Genomic DNA, 26,972 nt, shown 5'->3' on the forward strand with positions numbered 1-26,972 from the left:
GAGTAAACAAGTGAAATATTAAAATGAAATCATCACTAATTTCTCGTGATATGTGTCCTTGACGATAATTTTGATTTACATTACATGATCTTTCCGAAGAATAAGACACCCAACATATCCACCCTATGTGAGAATGAACAGTCTTACTCTTACCATTAGCCTACAAACTAATTTGTTTCTAATTTTATGATGAGAGTATCTAGTGAAAAGAATCATGATTGAAGCACTTCACATTTTAATTACACGGAGAAGATGATGCCCTCGCATTTGCGAGAGCCACCTTGCTAGTTACATATAAATAGATATTGACCCATAATAATTTTACAAAATGCATGCATCATGGAATGTACATATGGTTCACATGATGATGACCTCCATCAAGATAGCTAACCTAGGTTGCTATCGCAAGACAACCATCGGCTATCCTACTACGAATAGCATCCATGGTATCTTCGTTCTCCTCCTCTTCAATGTGATCCGCTTGCGTTGGTGGTACTACTTGTCGTAGCACTGGGGTACATACTCATCATCTGCATCACATTTATCAGAAATTTAGTCACTCAATTTGCTACCACGAATGAAGTTGTGCAATGTCATGCAAGCAATGATGATATGCTTTCGCGTACGAGGTGAGAAACTAGGGACCCCTTTCAATATGTGTCGTTTCTTCTTGAGCACCACAAAAGCATGCTCAACGACATTGTGAAGGGACAAATGTGAAAAGTTTAATAACTCATACTTCCCTTGAGGTGGACGGTGACGCCGAATATGAACTTTTGGTAGATGGTACGTACTCCCCTTAAAAGGAGCAAGATATCATGTTCAGTTTGCATATCGAGAGTCCACATGATAGCAAAGTCGCATATTGCAAGCACATTCTGAGATTTAAAATCATGCCGACATCTAAGGTTAACCGCGTCATGTGCAGGGACCGTCACTGGGACATGTGATCCATCTATGGATTCAATAGCAAGAAGTTTCATTCCCCCTTGTCCCTTTCTAGACACTCCTCCATCCTTGCATCCATCTACACAAGAATATAATAGATAGAGCATAAAAATTCATCCTATTTCAACTTGTACAAGAGGTGGGAGAGGAATGGGAGTGGGAGGAATGGCTTGCAACTACCTTGGAGAATGGAGGGAGGAGGTCACGATGGGGAGTGAGAGGCGCTGCTGACGTCAATGCGAGCGGCGACCCTTGTTTTTCACTGGTTCGTCAAGCAGAGGAGGGAGGAGGTTGCTGCGGGGAGGCCGATGGAGATGGTCTGGCGACCAGTGGAGGAGGTAGGAGGTCGCGGCAGGGCAGAGGGAGGTGTCACCGTCGTCAGCGCGAGCGGCGACCCTTGCTGGTCACTGCTCCGGCGAGCGGTCGATGAGGGATGAGGTCACGGTTGGGAGGCGGATGCAGGGGGTCCGGTGAGCAATGGATGAAGGAGGATGTCGCGGTAGGGAGGCGGACGCGGGAGTCGACGCCGACGGCTTGGCACACAACGATGGAGGGCGGTGATGGCGCTGGCGACGGCTAGGAACCCTAGCTGTCGCTGGGGCAGATGGGGATCGAGCAGGTGGTTCTTTGTGGACGAGGCCATCTCTCGTGCGGCCTTCCCTTAACCATCGATCGAACCGTTTCCCACTTACGAGTGGCAAAGGTAGGTAAATGTTATCAAACTTTTAGAAGACAGCTAAAAAGGCATTGCTGAAGTTGAGTGTTCACGTGCTTCGAAAATTACACTACTAAAAAGGTAATGATTTTTCCAGATTCTACTTCTGCTTTTCCTTTTTTATTAGCTTATAGCTTTCAAAAAGCCAGAAGTTGGCTTTAAAAGCTCAATAAAACACAACCTTTGTGACGTGAACACAAACGCGTGCATTCATCGCCAAAAAAAAAACATAAACGTGTGCATGCTAGAGAAACGAACTGAAATTTTAATCCAACGATCAAGCCAAGCCTAATCCTGCGGCTGGCCAGGCGGCTGATCCCACGCCGGGATCAACCGGCTGAGGCCTAGCAGGCGCCGTGAGGCCTAGCAGGCGCCGTATTTCATTCGCGTACAATTCCAAACTTTTGCTCAGTTTTCTTTTCAAACAACGGAAGCCAGGCGGCAATCTCAAAATTTGAAATTTTGCTTTCTTCCGAACAGCCAGCAGCCAACGTCATAAAAACCAGAGGGAGTTCCACGTCGGCCTCCAGAACCCTCCGCCAACCCCACCCATGGCGCGGAAGAACAGAAGCAAGAAGACCAAATCCAGAAAAACCCCGCCTTCCTCCACCTCCGTTCTTCCCCCACCGCCGATGGAGCCACAGGCTAATGCGGCGAAGGTTTCGATCGACGTCCTCGCCGACTTCGACATCTGCAACATTCTCCGCCGTCTCTCCCTCGCCGACCTCCTTCGTGCCGCCCTCGCCTGCCACCGCTGGCGCCGCCTAGCCGCCGGCTGCCTGCCTCGCGCCCCTCCTCTCCTCGGCCACTTCTTCCACCCGACTAAAACCCCTCCGCCGCCCCCCCTCCGGTATACCAAGAACGTCGACACCCCCGCCGTGTTCTACTCCTTCGATATGGACACCGGCAAGATGGAACGCCTGTCGACGAAAGGTGGCAAGGAATATGGGCACCCCATGTTCGCCTACTTCCTGGCATGGCCACCTGCGTTCCTCGCTCCAGAGAACTGACTTGGGTAATTTACACATTCAGGCCCACTCCTGTTAATGATGCTATTTTTTTTTCAATGATTCTGCTTGCTCTTTTGGACACTCAGATCATTTTTTTTCATCTGTTTGCTTGGAGTAGTTTATTCTATGTGCATAATACCATTAGTTATAGGTTAGTACAACTTGGAGGCACAAATGTTCATCCTTTCTAGGATTGTCAGGTTATAAGGAGTTCTTGCAAGATAGGTAGGATACTGTGAAGTAATTGTGCTCAAAATGACAAGGATGGGAGACCATCGTTCCAATATTTAAGTCTGTTTTAGAAGTTATTATGATCACAAGTCTTGTTGGATGTAGACTATACATTGACTTGAAAACGTAAGAAAAAATTAGACTTGAGGTAATATTACACTCTTGAGGAAGGAAGTTTCTCTTTCGCCGTATGAAAAGATGTGAGGTAATTTTACAACATGCGTGATGTAAAGTTACATTCTGCATGTGTGAAAAAATATGATGCGATGATATAACACTAAAAGTTGTTTGATAATTTTATATTAGAAGTGAGGTAATTTTACATCATGCATGTTAAAAATTTACGCTGTGCATGTGAGAATAAATGTGGCTCGCTGAAATGGCTAGGGTGAGGAATAAGTTATTCTTCACCCTGGGTGCCTAATAGAGTGTCTATGGTCACGCTATTCGTCATCCTGGGTGAGAAATAGTTATTCTTCACCCCCCTCTGTTTTAATATCAATACACCGTAATTTTACGTTTCGTAAAATTCTGTCTTATTTTATACGTAAAATGAGACTGTAAAAAAATATAACCAATATAAAAATATTTTATATCACGTAAAATTACGAACATACAAAAACAGTGCAAAAAATACAAAAAATTCAATTTTTTCTGGTATTATGACCTATATTTTTATTTTTTTGTCACATTTTACGTAGTTATTCGATATAAATGTAAATATTTGTATTTAAAATTTAATTTATTTGTAAATTGATCGTAAGATTATCTCGGATGAAGAATAAACTATTCTGCACCCTGGTGATGAATAGAGTTTCTATATATACATATATATGCTAGTAATAGATATATGACACACTTGATCCCTCCCTAACTCCTGCTGTATAGTCTCTAGTCTATACACATGTTCATTATCCTATCATGTCATTGTATTTCATATTCTGAAAGTTTTCAGTTACAGCTTCTGAATTATTCTTACACATTAAATTCTTAATACGCTCGGAATGAATTTTAGCGTCGTGTATTACATGTTACAGTATATGTAGATTGCACTAGCCATTTTCATTAGTTTAGACTTTTGGTTGCGTTGGCTAGTGCATGAAGCTTAACATTAAGTCCCTTCATGTGACTTCCTAGAACCAGTTTTATTTACTACACACTACATGGTAGGTAATTTTGGCATGAGGACTAACAGAATATTTATCTCGCTAACTATGTTGCTTATGGATTGTAATGTTTATTTTGGCATTGCAGTTTTGTACGTTAGGTTTGCACCGCCCGCTCACTCTGGTTTGCCTTGCTCATTTTGATTCGATATAAAACAGCTTTTATGTTACCTTCAGATTTCCAAAATTCAGATTGTTTTTTATGTTGTAAGTTTCAGTGAACTTCTTTTGTAGGCCTGTTGCAAGTTTGAGACTGGATCTTTTAGCTTCTGTTTATGAATTGTATACCTGAGAAACCGGTATAATGTGTTTTTCTCTTCGAGACATTAGTCTCGTGGTACTGGGTTGGGAGATGGTCCTTATTTTTCACATAAAATTCCTAGTTGTCATGTCACCTTTACATTGTCTCATCTTTACAATCGATAAGGATACAATCTTGCTTGCCTATTTTCTGGTATTTGGCCATTTAAAAGATCAAACAAATCTAGAAAGGATATTATAACATGCATATATGATTATGGACGTGTCGTTTACTCCGACTAGTTAAGTACTCCCTCTCTAAACTAATATAAGAGTGTTTAGATTACTAAAGTAGTGTTCTAAATGCTTTTATATTAATTTACGGAGGGAGTACTTGGGAAACGTTCAAAATCAGGCGGCTGATTACAGCGACGCCTAAGCCTCCTCCCACGCGCGACACGCGTCTCGGTGGGGGCAGCCCACCGTCGAGCATTCAGCCACACAAAGCCTTCCCGCACCTCTGACCCGCTCTCCCCTTCGTGACCGGTGCTCTTCCCATTCCCCTTGCTCCATCTTTTATTCTCCGACGAAAATCCATGCGCTGCAGTGTCCACGACGGCATTGAAGCTCCACGAGCGGCTGCAGGTGCTGCGTTGCAGCGGGAGATGCGAGCTACACCGTTGGCCGGCATGCCTGGAGGTGCAATGCAGCGTTGGCTGGCATGCGTGGAGGTGTGCAGCGCTTGGTGATGTACCGGAACGCGCTGCCGTCGTCTGGTGCTGCGATGGAGTGGTTTTGTCGGCGTCGGGTGCTGCGATTCATCCCCGCCGTGCAGGGGGTTGGTACTGCAGTGTAGCATCATCGATGTCCGTCGGTGAACATCGATGCTGCACTGGAGCTTCGCCGCCGGCTTTTGATGCTGCGATGAAGCGCTCGTCGGCAGCCCCGGAGTTGTGATGCAGCACCTGGTGTCGCAATGGAGCTTCGCCGCCGGCTTTCGATGCTGCGATGAAGCGCTCGTCGGCGGCCCCGGAGCTGTGATGCAGCACCCGGTGTCGTAATGGAGCTTCGCCGCCGGCTTTCGATGCTGCGATGAAGCGCTCGTCGGCGGCCCCGGAGCTGTGATGCAACACCCGGTGTCGTAATGGAGCTTCGCCGGCGGCTCACGGTGCTGCAATGCAGCTCTTTGTCGGTGACGGACGTCATGCTTGCAGCGATGTGCAGTGCTGCTGGCAGCCGTGTGCGGGCCGCGGATGGTGCTACGGCCAGAGAAGATCGAAGCGGATGTCCTGGCGATGCGAAGAAATACATACGACATACATTGACCAAATCCAACGGCTTACGAGTATTGAATCTAACGTCTCAGGACCCGGCTGATTTATCAAAGAAATCAGCCGGATGATCTGTAGCAGCGCCCTAAGTACTTTGTAATCCTCGCTGCATGGGACCAATTGATGATATTGTTTTGGGACTTTTATTCTCTTATTAAGTTTTCTTTTTTCAATGGAACGGTGATTGTGAGTTTGTCTGAATTGGTGCAGTCTTTTCCGCAGCTCATAATACAGTAAGAGAAAATCTTTCGGAATTTTAAACAGTAAATAGCGCATACAAATGAGCTTGATGCTCTGGTTATGAGTCAGTCCGATCTTTTACTACTTGCTCATCTTGTTTGCTCGTGAATTATATTGGTTTGTCTCAGTACAAATTTGGTAGCTGATACATCTGTCATTTCTATGATTCAGGCCGTGTGGTGACTTGTTTTGGGCGCATCTTTGTTTCAATTCAGCTCTTCTGTGACAGCCCGATGCCGACGTTTCAGAAAATTTTCCTCTCTTTTCGTTTTCGTCGTGCGTCTATCTTTATTTGTCGCATCATCATCGTATCATGCGCATCATCTGCATTGCATCGGCTTCTCCGTTGCCGCCCGTTTTCAAAACTTGCATCCGTTGTTAGTTGCCGGTTATCGTCGTCGTTCGTTTCGAGCCTGACCGCACACGCACGCGCCCGCGGCACCGTCGAAACCCTGTTTTTTAAGTGCGTTTAAAACTTTCTCTGATCGGGTTGGGATTTGACGTGCGGTCTTACTTTAATATAGCCAGGCCGCCTGTCGAATTTCGTCGCGATCGGAGACCGGCTGGTACCCGAACGGTCGACCGTAGCGCCACCGTATTTGGTCTACCGTAGCGCCCTAACCCTAACCCTAGCCGCAGCACTCTCTGTCCCGCAGCCGCCGCCGGCCCGCGAGGCCCGCACCAGGCCCGGATCCAGCGCCGCCGCCTCGAGGCCGAGCCTCTTCCCGCAGCTCCTCCCGAGCGAGCTCCAAGCGCCGTCCGGCCGGCCGCCGGAGTGCCGCACCGCCAGTAGGCCCGGCTGACCCATCCCCCGCCTGCTCGCCGGCGCCCCGTCGCCCTCGGGCCGCGCCGTCCCCGCGCCGCCCCGGGCTCCCCGAGCCGCTGCCGCCTTCCCCGCGCAGCCCGCCGCCGCGCCAGATCCCGCCGGGAGTCTCCCGCGCCTCGGATCCGCCGTGGACCGGCCAGATCCGGTCGTCCCCGCAGTTCGCCGGCCGCCTGCAACGCCCTCCGGCCGAGAGCCGCCGCCGGCGTGCTCCTCGATCCAACGGGATCGGGGGAGCCTGGAGGAGATGCTCGCTCCGAGCCGGCCTCCCGTGGCTCCCGAGCGCCAGCGCTCCTGCGTGTGGGCCTCGCCCGCATGGGCCGTGTCCCTTCCCTGAGCCGGCCCAGATCGAGGCCTCCTGCACGTCAGTCGGCCAGGCCGGCCCAACCGAGGTGAGCAGCTCCTTCCCTCGCCTCCAGCGCGTTTTAATGTGTTGCGCTTAACCTGTTCGGCCCGATAGATTTTCTTAGGCTTTTCGGAATTTTAAATTCCAGAAAAATATCCGTATATTAGATCGCGCGTAGTTTAAAATCCGTGTGTCGGATCGGGGCGAGTAATATATGCTTTTCGTGTAGTTTCTCGAGTAGAACCCGTTTATAAAACTTGCATAATTATTTGAGCTAGTTTAACGCGCCAAATGCCTAGTATTACGTGCTGTCTCGATAGGTTTATTGCCCGTAGTTATTTTTCGCGCATGTCCGGGTTGTTCGTATGCCATAGAATAAATGTCCATGTTTTAGGGACCATTTTTCTATGTTTTTTTAGAGCGGTCATTTGTATTTTTGCGCGTAGTGTTTTGCGGTAGTTTATTTTCTCGCATATAGGTTATTCTCTCGCATTAATGTGTGGCTTTATTTCGTGTTGCAAACCTCACATATTCTATATGTTTTCGGGGTAGAAAAATCCCATGGATTTTTCTGTGCAATTATTTTTAGCTTTTGAGTAAGTTAGTTCGCGCGATATATTGCCGTGATGCCCTTTTGTTTAATTCGTAGTATTTATTCCGTGCGTCGGTTGACGGAGTTGTCAACTAGTGATTTGATCTTGGATGTTTTGTTTAGCCCCTGATATTTTTGGTTGCATTAGAAACGCATGTTAGGGTGTTGTTTGCTTGCTCTCAAGTTGCTATAAATAGTGCTGTTTTAGAGGAGCTGAAATATTTCTAAGTCTGGAATCTGTTATTTTTTTTGTTGTTGTCTTGTCTTGCTTGCATCTTGTGATCTGTAGCTCTTTTGAGGTTGGTCCAATGAAGTTAGTTGTACCCCTTGTGTTTCTCTAGCATGCTGGAAAGTTTCATGCCATTTGGAGACCTGTAGCTATAGATTTTGCTGCTGTCAATATGCCTTCAGGCTGAAAACTGCACTTTCACGAGGTGTAATTTTCACTAAGCCTGGAATAGTGTTTGAGATGCCATGTTGTGTCTTCTTTTCCTAGCGATCCATGATGCCATGCTAGTTGCTGTTAGATGTTCGTGGTAGTGCTTTTTGCCCTCTTCCGTGCCATGCCTTGCTTGAGCGTATCGGAGTTGTGTAGCCGAAGTTGTGAGGCGTAGAATATGCTATGTGGCTGATTTTGGACAGATTGTAGGGATTTCTTGTTTTGTTCGTAGTTTGTGAACCGTAGCTCCGTTTTGATCGAGTCCTACATGAAACTTGCTTAGAATGTCGTGTAGTTTCATTTTCCCTTGCTGTTTGTATGTTTTGAAGTACTCGTAGCCGTTGTTGCACACATTTTGCATTCATGTCATCATATCTTGCGGTGCTTGTATCTTTTGAACCGTAGCTCCGTTGGAGATGTTCTTTATGTGTAGATTGCTTGCCTTGACGCGTAGAATCACGTGAACCTATTTGTTTTGCTATTTAATAACTAATTAAAGGTGTTAATTCAGATCTGGACAGAATTGTAAATTAACATGTGAGGTCATTTCGGAGGTGCTATATGTCATTTCCGACCTCACTTAAAATGCCTAGATAGGTAGTTTAATTTCCGCTCCACCTCTTGCATGTTTGACAACATTAATATTTCCGTGTAGATAACCGGGAGTGAACCAAATAAATAACGTGGAGTTTCGTCAATATGCAACTCGTGCATATTGAACTTCACTTAATGTGTAGGTGTGATTGTGTGATTTGTCATGCCGTGACTTGCATGTTTTCAGTAGCTCATGCATCATATGTGTTGTGCATCGTGTGGTGAATATCGTGTGTTGATGCTTGTTTCCGTTTCCCTCTGTCTCGATAGAGTTCCGTAAGCGTGTCGGATGTGAGGACCCGTTCGACTACGTCGGTTCGTCTGCTTCACAGAGGAATTTTTCTTCCAAGCGGGATCTCAGGCAAGATGATCATTTCCCCAGATACCATTACTATCATTGCCATGCTAGTTTGTCGCTTCTATCGTTATGTCTCGTTGCCTACCACCTGTTAAATATCAACCTCTCACCAATGCCATGATTACCTTCAACCTGTTCGACCTAGCAAACCACTGATTGGCTATGTTACTGCTACCCTGTGTTAGCGTTGCTAGTTGCAGGTGCAGACGCTTCCATGTGAAAACATGGGTTCCTTGTTATATCACCATATTAATGATATTTAATTTAATGGACCTATATACTTGGTAAAAGGTGAAAGGCTCGGCCTTTCTAGCCTGGTGTTTTGTTCCACCTTTGCCCCCTTTAGTTACCGGCTACCGGTGTTATGTTCCATAAATGAGAGCTCCTAACACGATCGGGGTCGTTATGGGGACCCCCTTGATAATTCGTTTTAGATTAAAGCTGGTCTGGCAAGGCCCAACATTGGTACTACATTTGCCTAAACACCTAATAAAATTGTATAGGGACTTTCCGGACCCCGAGGATAATTTAATCAACCCCCGGGCCAGTGCTCCTCATGAGTGTTGGTCCAAAACAGAGCAGCTTATTAACGCTATCCGGGGCAACTCGGCGTTTGGCGTGGTAACCATCGCTCATCCGTCGTGTCCTGAGAACGAGGTACGCGACTCCTATCGGGATCGTCGACACGTCGGGCGGCCTTGCTGGATTAGTTTTACCTTTGACGAGATATCTTGTGCATCGGGATTCCGATGATGTTTTGGGTAATCTCAGAGTTGAGGTTTTCCACTAGGAAATCTGACGAGATCGCGAGCTTCGTGATTGAGGATTTCTATGCGGCTTGTGGTAATTTGTGATGGACTAGTTGGAGCACCCCTGCAGGGTTAAATCTTTCGGAAAGCCGTGCCCGCGGTTATGTGGCAACGTGGAAACTTTGTTTAACACTGGTTCTAGATAACTTGAAGTTAACTTAAATAAAATATGCCAACTGTGTGCGTAACCGTGACTGTCTCTTTCGTGAGTTCCTTCTCCGATCGAGGACACGGTGGGGTTATGTCTGACGTAGGTAGGTGTTCAGGATCATTCGTTTGATCATCTGCAGTTCACGTCTGCTATGCGTAGATCTTCCCCCTCTTATTTCTGGTACTCGTAAGTTAGCCACCAAATATATGCTTAGCCGCTGCTGCAACCTCACCACTTAACCTTACCTCACCCATTAAGCTTTGCTAGTCTTGATACCTTTGGAAATGAGATTGTTGAGTTCCCTGTGGCTCACAGATTACTACAACACTAGTTGCAGGTACAGGTAAAGGGTACTTGACGCGAGCGCGTTGATTGTTCATTTGGAGTTGCTTCTTCTTCTTCTTCTTCTTCTTCTTCTTCTTCATCGATCTAGGATGGGTTCCAGGCCGGCAGCCTGGGATAGCAAGGATGGACGTCGTTCTTCTTTTGTCGTTTGTTTTCGTCCGTAGTCGGACCCTGCTCTTACTCTTGATGTTTATGTAATGTACTGATGTGACTCTGATGTAGCTTGTGGCGAGTGTAAGCCAACCTTTATATATCTCATCTTTTCAGTACATGTACTTGTAACGATATCCATTCTTGCGACACGACGAGATGCGCTTCTATCCCTGACGAGGCCCTCGTGCCAAATTGAGGATATGGTCGCATCTTGGACGTGACATCTTCATCTTCATTTCTGGGTCACTCCTTACCTACTGCTATCCCGAACCTCAGATTACCCTGCCTTGGATGAGACTAATTCTATGTTTCCAAGCGTCATTTGGACTTGATGATATTCAGCGAAGTCTACTGTTAAAATTGTAATGTACTTACTTTGGGCGATCCATCATTTTGGTCATATTCAGTAATAATCGTTGCATTTCTACTTTCACATTGCTTGCCTTGGTAATTTCCAGGTCCTGCCGCTGACCGATCATTGAACATCTTGAACTTGAATGGTACAGGTGTACACAAACATCTGATTTTTTTATCTCATTAAGCACATCTTTTGCAGGCAACTGGATACACACAATGTTAGAATTGTAAACCACTTGTGTAGGTAACAGAAGCATGTTCAAATTGGAGACTATTTGTAGCATGAACCAGTTTTTTTTGGACCTCCATAGCCGGCGAACATTCACTGTGAAGGGTGGCATTTGTGAACTTTTTGCTGGCAGTTTTTTAAGAGACGCTTGACATTTTCTTCAGATACGTATGGCATTTTCTTTAGAGACGCATTGTAGTTTCTGGGTAGAAAGAAATTTTGAGTTAAAATGGAGCAGAAACTGCATCGCTTGATCTCACGTGGTAACTAAAACTACCAGCAAATTGCGTTTGTTTGCCATCCTCTTTCCAGGGAACTTGACCAAATAGCATTACCTTTTTTGTGGCCTTTTTTCTTCCTAGTTCAAATTGAAGGCTTTTTTTTGGTTTCACGTTCTGCTTTGAATTGTTGAAGGGCTTTCAAACTTCAAATCAAACTTGACAGTTTCAAGGCCCACACCACTATACTACTTGTGGCCTCTGGATTTCTCAAGATGCGGCACACCGGAAAGGAAGTGACGATGGTGATTGAGTGTGCTTGGAAGTAATGGTGCAGCTTGCGTGAGGCCGTGGGAAGACCGAAAATCAATTTCTGCATTCCAAAGTACCTTAGACCTAGCTGCCAGTAACAGAGAACTGACAAAGTAAACGGGGTGTTGCATCATCTTCTTCTTTGGCACATCTTATTGTTGTTCTTGCTCATTTGCTTGTGCTCATTAAGCCTTGTCGGCACCCAGTGCTGTCGGAGAAGATTCGGACTTGTCGTGAGTACTAGAAGCCAACATCATTGGATCTTCTGAAAATGAAAGGTGAATAAATGTGGGAAGTGGTGTGCCCATGCAGTTTTGTTAGAGCAACTCTAGCAGATTCGTTACATTGCGTCGGATCACCATAACTTATGAAGAGCGCCCCAAATCTAGCTGACGAGTCTTCATTTTTTTGATAACGGAAACATTAATACCAGTGTGATACTAGTTACACCCAACCTCTACAATAACATAATATACCAAGACATAGTCTAAACATTAAGGATGCATATAGCCAAAAAGATGAAGAAAAAGAAAACGGGAAAATGACCTCGTCGAAGCGACCAGAGACTCACAGCAACATGATCACACCGCCACCAAAGGAGACACCTAGAATCCACGAATGGTTCTCCAAAGAGATACCTCCAGGAAGGTAACAACGCACATGCTTCGTTGTCACCCGGTCTAACCACATAGTCAGAACTAGGGTTTTCACCCTAGAGAACATCCAATCTCTCCGAACAATGACTTCAACAAGGAAAAGACTAAGGGGCCAACATTGCCGGTACAATTAATAAAGGCCAGACCTAGGGTTTTCATCTCAGAAATCGAGAACGATGCTCTATGAGATCCACCAGAAGCCACCCTATGTCGCCGCCCCCACTTGCCGGGAACACCGCTACAACTCCAAATGCCCGGCTCACCATCATCACGCACATGGTTTTAACATGGACATCACGCGGTTGAGAGTCGCCAAAGCTCTCAAGCTTGGGTTCTTCTACAGTGTTGGTGATGCATCGAAAACCACATCAGAGGCAGGCTTCATGGAAGATCAGTAAGAGTTGGCGTCCAGGGAGGTGTGAGCCACCAAGGATTTATGGTGGCAGCCATTGGAGGCATCGCCTTCCGGCCATAGGCAACTAGTAGGGCTGGCATGAACGAGCTATACATCGGGAACCGGTCAAGATCCATGGATGAAGCCATCTGTTCAACCTTGGAGAATCTAAGATGAAGGTGCAATCGAGGGTCGATTTGCTCGACCGGGCCAGGAAGGACACAAGACCACTGATGATGTCTGTCGTAGGCAGACGCCACCACTTGCACTCAGGTCACATCATTCCATGGGAGAGTTACAAGGCCACCTCCCTAGATCCTTAACCCTAGCAGGCCAGTCCCCGTGCATTGCTCCCCCCCCCCCCGCGGACACCCTACTACCCCTCAATAGTGGGCCCGTTACAACCACGACCCAGGTAAAAGAGCATGGTGCTCCCATGTTTGGTTTTGGTAATTGATGACATTCTCTATGGACTAATGGTTGCCTTGAGTTATGTTCGAAGATTTGTCCATATGCATTGCTTAAAGATCATTCGTTGGTTTCAAGGTGACAAGAAGGAGATTATGTGTGACTAAGATGCCATTCAAGGACTTATCCAAAGCTTGGTCATGTGAGATTTGAGCCTATTGCAAGTATATCTTGAAGAGGAAGATTGTGGGAACATTTATGTTTACCTTCAAGACATCATCTTTATGAAGAAAGAAGTCAATATACAAGGTTAATCAAGACTAAGACAAAGAGTGTTTCAAAGCTGATCAACACACAAAACATAAACTATGTACCGTGTGGGACCATGTGATCTCACGGTATGGTAAGCATTGTTCATTATACTTTTTTGTAATAACCCATGGTCTATGTGATAGTTTGTTGTGGGGTTAGGTTTGCTTCCATAGCCGTACATCAAAAGGACGATCTCATATATCCCATGGAGGATGGCATCAAGTGGTGATCGTCATCGAGGTTGCCTATGCAAGTTCAAGTGGAGAATCACAAAGATCTATCATGCCTAAAGTTTGCCATCCATTATGAAGATAATGGACATGTGAAGACGTGACGAAGAGAGGCTCACCCATAGTGGAGTCTGGGGGCAATCTACTAGTCTTCATTGATCCGGCACAATCAAGAAAGGTGGTACAACTTAAGGAGGTCAAGATTGTCATCATCTAGCTCAAGTGGATTTTGCGGAAATCAAAGGTTTGTCATTGATATGTTTCCTATTTTATCGGCCCCTTGGTGTTAGTTGGGAGATCGTGTTATAGGATCGATAGCCGTACTATCAATGGCAACTCTCGAGCGAGTAGCTCAATCATATTGTTTGTAGAGAGCTCAAATCATTGCATTCTTGGCATCAACGTCTTTCCTTGTTCTTGTTTCATGATACGTATTCGTCGTATCTAATTTTTTTTATTGTTCCATGTCAATATTCTACAACTTTCGTATACTTTTGGCAACATTTTATATTATTTTAGGGACTAACTTACGTATCTAGTGCCTAGTGTGAGTTCCTGATTTTTTGTGTGTTTTTTGTTTTGCCGAAAATCCATATGAAACAAAGTCCAAACACAATAAAAATTTACGGAGTTTTTTTGAATATATGTAAATTTTGGGAAGAAGAATCAAAGCAACACGATGCCCGAGGGGCCCACAAGCCAACATGGCGCGACGAGGGGGGGGGGGGGGTCGCACCCTGATAGCTTGTGGCTACCCTTTAAGTCGGTTGGGGCCCTACTTTCGCAGCAAGAAAGGTAATTTCTTGATAAAAAATCTCTCAAAGTTTCAGCCCAATCGGAGTTACGAATCTTCGTAAATTTAAGAAACGGTGAAGGGGTCAGAAAACAGTCGCGAAAACAGGAGAAAAATAGAGGTAGATCCAATCTCGGAGGAGCTCTTGCCCTCGGGAGCCATGGCAGCCACGAGCCAGAGGGGAAGCTTTCCTCCCATCTAGGGGGGGCAAGGAAGAGGAAGAAGGAGGGGGCTCTCTCCCCTCTCTTCTGGTGGCGCCACAGCGCCACTGGGGCAACCATCATGATGGCGATCTAAACCAACAACTCCACCGCCAACACCACCAACTCTCACCCCCTCTATACAACGATGTAAAACCTCTCTTCCTCGCTGTAATATCTACTTAAACATGGTACTTAATGCTATGTACTAATATCCAATGATGTGTGGCTATCCTATGGTGTTTCAGTAGATTTCTTTTGTCCTATGGGTTGATTGATGATCGCGATTGGTTTGAGTTGTATGTTTTATTTCAGTGTTGTCCTAAGGTGTCTCCCGTGCCGCACACCTGTGGATAATTCCCACTACAGGGTGTTGCAATACGTTCATGACTTGCTTATAGTCGGTGGCTAGAGTGAGAGAAGCTTACACTCGAGTAAGGTGGTTGTTGCATATGGGAGTAAAGGGGACTTGAAGTGTTAATGCTATGGTTGGGTTTACCTTAATGATTTTTAATAGTTGCAGATGCTTGCTAGAGATCCGGTCATAAGTTCATACGATCCAAGTACGGAAAGTATGTTAGCGTATGTCTCTCCCTCATATAAAACTACAATAATGATTATTGATCTAGTTAACGATTGCCTAGGGACAAATCTTTCTCTTGCGTTACAAAAAGCTTTCTACTAAACAATTAACTTAATTAGAATTTCTCTAAAACATTGCCTAACTTTTATTTTCGTGTTCTTCATTATGTTGTAAAGCTATCTATTACACCTATTAAGTAATACTAGTTTTATTCTCGCAAAATAGTTTCATACTCGTTCTAGCGTTGTGGTATTTCCGTGGCAGATACCCCATTGCAGTCATGTGATTGTATGTAAACATATCGTTACGAGTCTATGACAATATCACAAGCATGTTATGGCATGGACTACAAGTAGTGCTCACTTTGAAATATGGATACCATTTTGACTCGTGTGAATCTTGTTAAGAGTTTGCCTAGTCGGTGCCTTGATCATCTTTTCTCTAAGCTTCTCAACTTGAAATATACGAAAATGGTCTCTATAGATTTTCTCAGTGTGTTGTGAATAACCCCCAACTAACCTACAACACGAAGGAACTTGGCAACTTCCTCTTCCACAAAATTTTGAATGTTATCTTCGAGGAGCCACTGTCCCTAAACGTCTACACAAACTTGGTAAAAAGTGTTCTGTGCACTCTAAGAATGTTCACAACTTCCGCATAGTTGTTGTTGTAGATGTAATTCAGATTTGACCATAACACATGCCATGCTTATCACTTAGAGGAGCAATTCTCTTGTGGACCAACATGGTCGAGACCTGATGTTGACTAGACAACCAACTACATCCGTTCATCCATATCGACATTGATGTTGCGATAAGAATGACAAAATCGATCCTACATTGTACCCAACGACAATGGCGGAGCTTCATGAAATAATAATAGTTAGGCGGACCAAAGAGCACAAACTCTTTTATTCTAAACAATATATACCAGTATGTGTCTAGTACCAACGGACTATACGAGGCTAATGCGTGCTGTATTTCTGTATGCCTCTGTGTTGCCATGGGCCATGCTATCTATAAAAACAATTTTTCTCCAGTCCTACGTGGCCCATAGCCCACTTGGCCTTGCCGAAGCTCCGCCAATGTCTAACGACCTAACATAGGAGGGGGGGTGTATGTTGCTTACCCCCTTTGGAGCTGGCGACTTGTCCATGACAAAGATGAGGAGGATGAGACGGAGTCGAAGATGAAGGGGAGAAACATGTCGCACTGCTGGAGATTGAAGTCTTCGCTTCATCATATCTGAATCGTCGCTCAGTACCAAGAATAAGGCTAAGTTTGTCTTAGCACTAGAGGCGTGCAAGTATGTGTGTGTGCGTGTGTGTGTGTGGAGGGGGGGAAGGGTAAGGGTTGATGCTAGATTTTGCGTCATGTCCGCCGACAATCCTTCCTGCATCGACGTCTATGTCATGCCACTTTTACGCTCAACTTAATCTAACTCGATGCAAACAATCATTGAAATGTTTATAGAAAACCAGACTTCAAGTTGCCCATCCGAACCCAATCTCATCGTGTATAATATAAAGTACTCCTTCCGTTTCAAAATATGTATCACAAATTTAGTATTAAATTAGTACAAATCTTTACCTATTAATAAAGCAATTAGTGCTTATGTCGTCCGTCATTAACATTGCCCCTAAAGTTTATCTAAATTACCCACTATGCCATCCATAAGTAAAGAAAACTTTTCAGACCAAAGTCGTCGTGTGCTTTGTTATTATAGAGTACTGATAGAAACATAGAACATGTACACTCGTCAGCTATAGTGGCTACTGCATTGCGGTTTTACCAAGGTGACCGGGGTTCAAACCCCACTCTGTACAATTTTTCCTTTCATTTTTCTCATGCAGTGTTCTCCTTTCACGAGCTGTACGGGGTTGGACTCTTCTATTTTTTCTTTCGTTTTTTCTTTCTTCTTTTCTCATTCTGTTCTCATCCTTCTATAAATTAATTTGGCATTTCGAAATTTCAAAAGTGGTGAATTGTAAAAACTGTTCGCAAAATTATAAAATGTATGTGAATTCAATTTTTTTAGGAAATCATAAAAGTTTTGTGGATTCAAACAATACTTGTGTATTTGTAAAATAATCACGATTTGAAAAAATAGTCGGGAAATGATCATGCTCATGATTTTGAAAAAATGATCGTGCGTTCAAAACATATTTGGGATCTGAAATAAGTGTCCATCTAATTTAGAAAATGTACACAAAAAGAGAAAACACATTTTTTAAAATTTGTTCCCTGACTTTTAAAGGTTGAGTGATATAAAAAAATGTTTGCTGAGTCAAAAAATGCTCATAAACTTGAGAAAAATTTATGCATTTCAGAAAATCTTCGTAAACAAAACTGATGTTCGTGATTTTTTTTGTGAAAATCCAAAATTTCAAAAAATGACGATTTAAAAGCTACTCCCTCCATCCCAATTTTTTTTCCTTAGATTTGTCTAGAAATGATTGTATCAAAATACTAAAACATGACTAGATACATTCATATTTAGAAAAATGTAAGACGAGAATTTTGGGACGGAGGGAGTATTAACCAATTCAAAGTCTTCTATGTCTAGGATTTGATTAGATTTTCTAAAGTCTTTATATGTATAGACGTGGGAGTAGTTCGTGGTCGATGAGATTTGTTTTTAAACTTTTAAATATTTGCTTACGCAACATAATGACAAGTGTGACATGTAGTGGCAAGCTCATTACCTTAGAATTTAGCATGTTGGATGTATTGTGATCACGTAAACATCGTGACCATCATCAATGAGGGTGGGAGAGAAAGTTAAGTGGCAACATGATGAGCCACCATGTTAAAAGAGCGGATGTTCATACGTGAGGATATTGAATCAATCCTAAAAAACGCTTATATGGCTATAGCACATAATATTTTTTGTCTCCGTTGCAACGCACGGGCATATTTGCTAGTTTTATACTAAATCAATAACATTTATTTTGGGACAAGTGAGTACAATTTTTTTTTGCATCCAGTAGCTTGTTTGAGGCCCCTCCGTATATGCTTTGCCGTGGTCATCCAAAACTGGCGTGAACCTCGAAATCCCAGGACACCTCAACGCGTTTTACGACACGGTAGTTCGTTGTAGAAACATTAATTAAAGTACAAAGTGCGGGTCCGACCTTGAGAACAATTGGGGCCACTTGTAAGTTGACCTTTCGGCCCACCTCGCAGCCTCCTCGTTCTTTCCAGAGAGGACAGGTGCTCCTTCGTTTCCCCGCCAGCAAGAAAAGCACACGCGCAATCCCGTCCGACCGACACGTGGGACCCACCCGTCACCCCATCAACATATTAGCTAGCCGCCTCCAGCAACAACCGCCGAGATTTTGCAATCCGGTCCTCCAGTCCCAGCCCAGAAACCCTAGACGGACCGTCCCTCGCCTGCTTCCTTCCCCGACGCGACAGGCGAATCCAAGGTGAGTTCCGCCGGATCCGCCCTGCCTTACCCGCCCGCTTCCCCGCCCTCCCCGCCTCACGACGTGCCCGGCCGGTGCAGGTTTCGCGGCGGTCGCACGCGCTGGATCTGACGCGGCAGCTCCCGGCGGCCGTCTACTACTGCCTGCTCTTCGCTGCGTCGGCGGCCGTCCTCGGGCTCCTCGGCGGCGTCGCGCGCTATATGCTTCCCCGGAAGCGGGAGATCGTCGCCGGCGAGGTCGAGGACTTGCAGAAGAAAACCCGCGCCGGGGAGGGGGAGACGGCCAGGGAGGAAGGAGACGCAGCCATGGCACGGAGGGGGAACGAGATCGACGAGGACCTGCACAGTCGCCAGCTCGCCGTCTATGGCCGCGAGACCATGAAGCGCCTCTTCGGCTCCAACGTCCTCGTCTCTGGACTTCAGGGTCTCGGTGCCGAGATCGGTACGTGCAGCCCAGGCGCTCTTCTAATAGAGCTGCTTTTTTACTCTTTTTTTATAATAATAATCTCTTTCCTTGATTTGATACCTTGTATACGTGGGAAGTATGTTAGCTTCAAAAAAGGAAATTAGTAATTCCTTTTCACCCATTGCTCGATCTCATGTAGCTCAGCGACCTAGGGATTCCTATTATGCTTCTCGTAAACAAATTTGCTGCTCGTCATTGCTATCTTGAGCTGTTGGTTCTGCTCTGGCTCAGCTGATGTTGTTGCTAGACCAAACACACTGATCGGGATTGCCCTCTTAGCTAGATGGGCTCTTATTATCATGTCTTGTATGATTTGAGCTCAAACCACCAAGCCAGAACTTATCTGTACCTAGTTTTGTAACTAGTGCTGTTTATCACAAGGTAGATGCACTGGCAAGTACTCCCTCTGTAAACTAATGTAAGATCTTTTAGATCACTAAATTACAGATCTAAAACATATTATATTAGTTTACATAGGGAGTACTACCTAAACCATCATACCAAAACTTTTATGCGTGTGTTGAAATGAGCGTCTTTTGTGTTACCCTATCAGTGCCCCTTTAATCCTTAATTACACAATGCCATTATGATGGGAGAACTTCTGCACTGCACCGCACTGCACATAGTTAGGATCTTGGCAGTCGGTAAGAACTGAACTTTTAAAACTTGAGGAGGTTTTGACAGACTGAAATTAAGCTTTAGGCTTACAATTGATTTAATACCCATGTATTCCTGCAGCAAAGAACCTTGTCCTCGCGGGTGTCAAGTCTGTAACCTTGCACGATGATGGTAATGTGGAGCTGTGGGACTTATCAGGCAACTTCTTCCTCTCGGAGAATGATGTTGGGCAAAACCGAGCTCAAGCTTGTGTACAGAAGCTACAAGAGCTTAACAATGCTGTCCTCGTCTCTGCCTTAACCGGTGATTTGACCAAGGAGCACCTTTCTAAATTCCAGGTGCACCAGCATGAAATTGATCTCTGATTTTCTACCTCACTATTTCATTTTTTTGTACACCTATGTGTCTTCCATTTAAGGTTTTACATTATCCTGCTACTTTCTGTCCATGTGAGTTGTATAACAAGCAGGCTATCCATCTTTCTATTTGATTTTGGTATAGAAATTTCACACCAGTTTTATGGAGAACTAACATTTCAAAAGAAGGGATGTACCACAATTTTAGCATATGCAGAACATCACCTTTAACAAATAATAAAGTAATGTAGTCAAGTACTTGAAATATTTAGCCATGACCTCATCATAATCAGTGTGTGCTGTAAAATTGTATGACGTATAAGATAAACCCTGCATATCGTGGATTGTTTGTGAGATTCTGAAAAGGCTTCATCTGCTTGACTGTTTGGACTAGGTTAGGTTTGTACAGTCTATCTGTGCTTCATTCATTGCCTGATTTCTTTGTGATTTTGGACCCAAAGTCCAATTTTATTTTAAACTGCGGATTTTGTGTCTGGCAACGTGTATTCTGTTAAGTAAGTGTTGGCCTTAGTAATATTATTGCCAATGTGTATTCTGTTAACCGTGTTGTGCAAACTGGTGAGAAGATAAATTGACTATAAAACTGCAAAAACATCCTTGGCATCTTTATAGCGACACATAATTTGTCCACTATAATTTTTTTCACATATGCTCTGTCGTGCCAGTCCCACAAACAAATCTGTTTGTCAGATACAACTGAAATTTCAAATTCATTTTCTTCCGTTTGCAGTATATGAGTTTTTAGCAGGTTTAGATGACTCCTTTGTATGCTTCTAGATTTACACTGGTTAAATTTGGTCATTTATCATTCTCAGAATAACTTTCATATGTACTTGCAGGCTGTTGTCTTTACTGATATCAGCTTAGATAAAGCAATTGAGTTTGATGATTACTGCCACAGCCACCAGCCACCCATTGCTTTTATCAAGTCTGAAGTTCGTGGTCTTTTTGGCAGTGTGTTTTGTGACTTTGGTCCTGAATTTACTGTTTTGGATGTGGATGGAGAGGAACCACATACAGGAATTGTTGCATCAATCAGCAATGACAATCCAGCACTTGTATCTTGTGTGGATGATGAGCGCCTGGAGTTCCAGGATGGTGATCTAGTTGTTTTCTCTGAAGTCCATGGAATGACTGAGCTGAATGATGGAAAACCAAGGAAAGTTAAGAATGCAAGGCCTTACTCTTTCTTTTTGGAAGAAGACACTTCCTCATTTGGTGCATATGTTAGAGGTGGTATTGTCACACAGGTCAAGCCACCAAAGGTTATTAAATTCAAACCCTTGAAAGAGGCCATGTCAGAGCCGGGAGAATTTCTCATGAGTGATTTCTCCAAATTTGAGCGGCCACCTCTTCTGCATTTGGCATTCCAAGCTTTGGACAAGTTTAGGACTGAGTTGAGTAGATTCCCTGTTGCTGGGTCTACTGATGATGTGCAAAGGGTGATAGAGTATGCTATTAGCATTAATGATACTCTGGGAGATAGGAAAGTTGAAGAAATTGACAAAAAGCTCCTGCACCATTTTGCCAGTGGTTCCAGGTCTGTTCTGAATCCTATGGCTGCGATGTTTGGTGGTATTGTGGGTCAGGAGGTAGTGAAAGCTTGTTCAGGGAAATTTCATCCACTTTATCAGGTTAGGATCTGTTGTCTCTTGTCGTAAGTTTATAATTACATTTATTTGCAGTAATTTTTAACATTAGTTGTTTTGTTTTTGTAGTTCTTCTATTTTGATTCTGTCGAGTCTCTCCCTGTTGACCCCTTGGAGCCTGGTGATTTAAAGCCGAAGAACAGTAGATATGATGCTCAAATCAGCGTATTTGGATCTAAGCTTCAAAACAAACTGGAGGAAGCAAAAATCTTTATGGTCGGTTCTGGGGCGCTTGGATGCGAGTTCTTGAAGAACTTGGCACTAATGGGTATTTCTTGCAGCCAGAAAGGAAATCTGACTGTGACTGATGATGATGTTATTGAAAAGAGCAATCTGAGCCGCCAATTTCTTTTCCGTGACTGGAACATTGGGCAACCAAAGTCCACAGTTGCTGCTACAGCCGCTATGGTAATTAATCCTAAACTTCATGTTGAGGCGCTTCAGAACAGAGCAAGTCCTGAGACTGAAAATGTGTTTAATGATGCCTTCTGGGAGAACCTTGATGCTGTTGTCAATGCCCTTGACAATGTGACTGCAAGAATGTACATAGACTCCAGATGTGTATATTTCCAGAAGCCACTCTTGGAATCTGGGACTCTGGGTGCTAAATGCAATACACAGATGGTCATACCTCACCTAACAGAGAACTATGGGGCTTCAAGGGATCCACCTGAAAAGCAGGCACCTATGTGCACTGTACATTCATTTCCTCATAACATTGATCATTGCCTAACCTGGGCTAGGTCTGAGTTTGAGGGTTTACTTGAGAAGACTCCCACTGAAGTAAATGCTTTCCTGTCAAATCCTACTACATACATAAATGCAGCAAGAACTGCTGGTGATGCACAGGCTAGAGATCAGCTTGAACGTGTTATTGAGTGTCTTGACAGAGACAAGTGTGAGACGTTCCAGGATTCTATTACCTGGGCCCGGCTTAAGTAAGTTTAGCCCCTCTCTCCCCTGCCTTCAGTCCCATTGCCCTCTTCACAATTAGGTTAATATCCTTGGTTCATGAGCTGTGTTACTGTATGTGTACATGCTTTGTTTACATTTACGCCACTTGCTTTACACAGTGGGCAAGAAAGTCATGAAATTTGGAATACTGCAGCTAGAGCTTTTCTGTTGTGACGAGTCATGACCATATTGACTCTGAAGGACTCTGAATCTTATTTCTATTGTTACTCACCCTACTGTTTTTTCCTGGTATGTCTTAGGTTTGAGGATTACTTCTCCAACCGTGTGAAGCAGCTGACGTTCACTTTCCCAGAAGACTCGATGACCAGCTCTGGTGCTCCTTTCTGGTCTGCTCCAAAGCGGTTCCCACGACCTGTGGAGTTCTCGTCCAGTGATCCAAGTCAGCTAAGCTTTATTTTGGCTGCTGCAATATTGAGGGCAGAGACTTTTGGGATACCCATACCTGAGTGGGCCAAAACCCCAAACAAGCTGTCTGCTGAAGCTGTCGACAGGGTGATTGTCCCTGATTTCCAACCAAAGCAGGGGGTTAAGATAGTTACAGATGAGAAGGCCACTAGTCTATCCTCTGCATCTGTTGATGATGCTGCAGTTATTGAAGAGCTTATTGCCAAGTTAGAAGAGATTTCCAAAACACTGCCATCAGGGTTCCACATGAACCCGATACAGTTTGAGAAGGTCAGCATTTTTTACACTAACTTGATTTGCTCTGAATTTTTCCTGTGACTTATATATGGTACCTTTCCTGCGAAATGCTTACTTCCATTTGGAACACATACCTACTTTCCTTTCTATCCCCCCCTTGGGCATATGCAGCCTTGCATCTCTAGAAACACAATACTTGTATAACTTGTAAGCCTCCTGAAGTTTCATAAATGAAGAATTGCTGAGCCGCTTTCTGTATTTGCAGGATGATGACACCAACTTCCATATGGATGTGATAGCTGGTTTTGCCAACATGAGGGCAAGGAACTACAGCATTCCGGAAGTGGACAAGCTAAAGGCCAAGTTTATAGCCGGCAGGATCATCCCAGCTATCGCCACCTCGACTGCGATGGCCACTGGCCTCGTGTGCCTCGAGCTTTACAAAGCCCTTGCTGGTGGACACAAGGTCGAAGACTACCGCAACACGTTTGCAAACCTCGCGATCCCACTGTTCTCCATTGCTGAACCGGTTCCACCCAAGACCATCAAGCACCAGGAGCTGTCGTGGACGGTCTGGGACCGGTGGACTGTAACGGGCAACATCACGCTGAGGGAGCTCCTGGAGTGGCTCAAGGAGAAGGGTCTGAACGCTTACAGCATATCCTGTGGCACCTCGCTGCTCTACAACTCTATGTTCCCCAGGCACAAGGAACGGCTTGACAGGAAGGTAGTTGATGTTGCCAGGGAGGTGGCCAAGATGGAGGTGCCCTCTTACCGGCGTCATCTCGACGTCGTGGTGGCCTGTGAGGATGACGATGACAACGATGTCGACATCCCGCTTGTGTCTGTCTACTTCCGCTGAAGAAGCGCTTCATCTGTGTTCACATGATCTTGTGGTTGGTCATGCCTGACCGACTGACAAGTCATGAGTTGCATTAGTGACTGTAAGCTGAGTGGGGGCTTAAGCCACATTACTGACTGATTTTCCTTTCTACCATCTCGATGTCGATTGGATCATTGGGGGCTGATCTGGAGTTGTTACCAGACATCACGATTCACAAGACACGCACAACATCATCTGTTGCATGATGCGTTTACAACTAAAATTGGTCATCGTGGGATTGAATGCATGTTTTATGTTTGTTCACTTTTCTGTGTGCCACGGTGCACTATTCGTACCGTATGCGTGTGTTGTCAAGTGCGATCACCTTCGTTGCCTTTACTCAATTCAATGATTCAATCTCAATCTCGTAAATTGGGCGCATCTAAAAACTTATATGCCTTCATGATTGCTGCTTGCACGCCTAATCAGATCAAGGTGTTCATGTTCGGCACATGAATGAGATTGACAACTTTATTGACGATGCTACCCGTTCAATACGAGGGTAACATACACGGTTTGGCGTATGCATTGCCAACCACACACGACAGACGTGACCTTGTCTACACACTGATGTTGTATCCGGTTCTGCGCGGGAGGCTGACGCCAGTGGTGCCAATGCTTGAAAGTTAAGAGAGGCAAGTGCCAAAATGGAATGGAATGGAATTTTTTGAACGAAGCTACTCCCTCCGTTTTTTATATACAAGACACCATGTTTTTTGTGTTAAACTTTGATTCATAATTTTGATCAATAAATTATGGGTTATACATCATCAAATATATATGGAACAGGGATCTAGTTGTAAAAATGTGGCGAAGAGGGATGGGAAAAATATATTTGTTATTAGTTGTTAAATAAAAATGAAAAAGAGGGGTGTTCCGAGAATCGAACTCGGGACCTCTCGCACCCGAAGCGAGAATCATACCACTAGACCAAACACCCGCTGTGTGACTTGCAACAAGAAGAACTTTATACTATCTTATCTTCATCAATTCGAGTTGGCGCCTCCTAGTTAATTCTTTTTTTTTTCCGTATAAACGACTAAATAGCTATGCAGTTTTTTTTTTTGCGGGGGAAATAGCTATACAGTTGGCATCATGAAGGCACTCTTAACATGGGATACTGAAAAAAGCTGAAATGATTTACCAGGTTCGTAGTAACCATTTGGTACTCCTCGACAACAAACCGCCCAGAGTTTAGTTCCAAAAAATTCTTGACGCGCTGAATATTATCCGGACACGTCACACGTCAATCTCCTTCACACTCGAGCAGAGCAGCTGTCGCTTTGCAGCATGCGGCGGCGTTGGGTCAGGTTACCGGGGATCCCCCGCCTTGTTGGCGACGATCCACTTGTTCGGCGAATACGTTTTTTTTTTTTTTTGAAACGAAGCGAATACGTCCATCATTTCAAGAGAGAAAGCAATACGGTAAATTAATCTGTGACTGGATGGTTAGATGGACAATGATATGATGAATCCATCAGGATTCAAGTCCTGATACTTGTATTATTTTTAAAATTTATGTTGAAATTTTCGGCGATACATTTTTAGTGAAAGGAGATGTTTTCGTCGATGACGAGACATCTACAGTGATTTCGTAAATCTCGAGATGATATGCCGGCTCATTTTTTCGAACGTACTTATAGAGATAAGATGTACGTGTGTACGTTCATGAAAATAAATGTATGCATATGTATAAAAATACTTGCGTCTGTATTGTTGTTTAAAAAAAAAGCAATGCACGGCCTCGGGGGACCGGTGTGCTGTCCACTTGTTGGGCGAAGCGAAGAAAGAATGTTGTATGGCTCGAGGCATCCCTTGGCTAAAAGACCAGGTGATGGTCGTCCAATTACCAGTAGTACTAACTGCTTCCTTCGAACGCCCAGCATGCTAGACTACCAGCCACGCATATTTTTATTTCTAGGAATGACATTCTTGTGAGAAGCAGTTCTCTACTAGGAGTCATGACTAGAACGGGCCACCGTACATGAGGTGACGAAAGCTACGCCAACTCCTTTCCTGCTACCTACGTACTCCATTTGTTTCTAAATATAAGTCTTTTAAGATATTTTATTAAGAGTCTACATACGAAACAAAATGAGTGAATCTATACTCTAAAGTATGTCTATATACATCCGTATGTAGTCAACTGATGAAACCTTTTTAAAGACTTATACTCCCTCCGTCTCAAAATAAGTGTCTCAACTTTATACTAGCTCTAATATAAAGTTGTATTAAACTTGAGACATTTATTTTAGAACGGATGGAGTATTTATGAACGAGGGAGTAGATGCTAGACTGGAAGCTTGGTCTCCCCCACTGTGTCGTACAAGTGGGCCGATCGAGGCGGGAGAAGCCATCGGCCGGAAGAGTTCAAAGGCAACGCAACGCAACGCAATGGAAGAGCGTACGTACAGGTGCACGTGTGCACGCGTGCCCAGTCCATCCATCCACGCCCACCCACATGCGACCCACGCCCGGATGCTATGAATCCCACGTGCTCTGTCTTCCCGTACCCGTTCCTTGTGCCACTGGGATACACTCACCATGCATCAAACACCCACGTTCTAGACCAAGCATACACGCATCTAACCACAAATCATCCTTGAAATCTCGCAAACTTAACAAGTGTGTCTCTGTGTGTGTATGTGTGTGTGAAGCTTGATCGCTGGGATTTGAATTCCGGCCGATGAAATGTCACACGTCCGTGACTTCACCACTCCTAATTGTTTTGTTTTCGCAAGTCGTGTGGTAAA

General features: G+C 44.5%; 1 protein-coding gene, 1 long non-coding RNA gene and 1 other non-coding gene across 3 annotated transcripts; 1 reads left to right on the forward strand and 2 right to left on the reverse strand.

Moving 5' to 3' along the window:
• Positions 1-215: 215 nt before the first annotated feature.
• Positions 216-1,639, reverse strand: LOC123395803. Its single transcript, XR_006609832.1, has 2 exons — positions 1,129-1,639; positions 216-1,027 (listed from the first exon to the last, which is right to left on the reverse strand). It is a non-coding gene; the product is annotated as an uncharacterized LOC123395803 (long non-coding RNA).
• Positions 1,640-18,501: 16,862 nt separating this feature from the next.
• Positions 18,502-24,483, forward strand: LOC123395717 (ubiquitin-activating enzyme E1 2). The gene is made up of 7 exons (XM_045090746.1): positions 18,502-18,610; positions 18,691-19,051; positions 19,814-20,031; positions 20,910-21,704; positions 21,789-22,657; positions 22,934-23,369; positions 23,602-24,483. Exons 2-7 carry the CDS (start codon positions 18,811-18,813, stop codon positions 24,196-24,198), a joined length of 3,156 nt encoding a protein of 1,051 aa, XP_044946681.1. The 5' UTR covers positions 18,502-18,610; positions 18,691-18,810; the 3' UTR covers positions 24,199-24,483.
• Positions 24,484-25,087: 604 nt separating this feature from the next.
• On the reverse strand, positions 25,088-25,159 carry TRNAP-CGG. The gene has a single exon. It is a non-coding gene; the product is annotated as a tRNA-Pro (tRNA).
• Positions 25,160-26,972: the final 1,813 nt, after the last annotated feature.

This window comes from Hordeum vulgare, chromosome 5H (genome assembly GCF_904849725.1).
Source record: "Hordeum vulgare subsp. vulgare chromosome 5H, MorexV3_pseudomolecules_assembly, whole genome shotgun sequence".
Classification (NCBI taxonomy): domain Eukaryota; kingdom Viridiplantae; phylum Streptophyta; class Magnoliopsida; order Poales; family Poaceae; genus Hordeum; species Hordeum vulgare.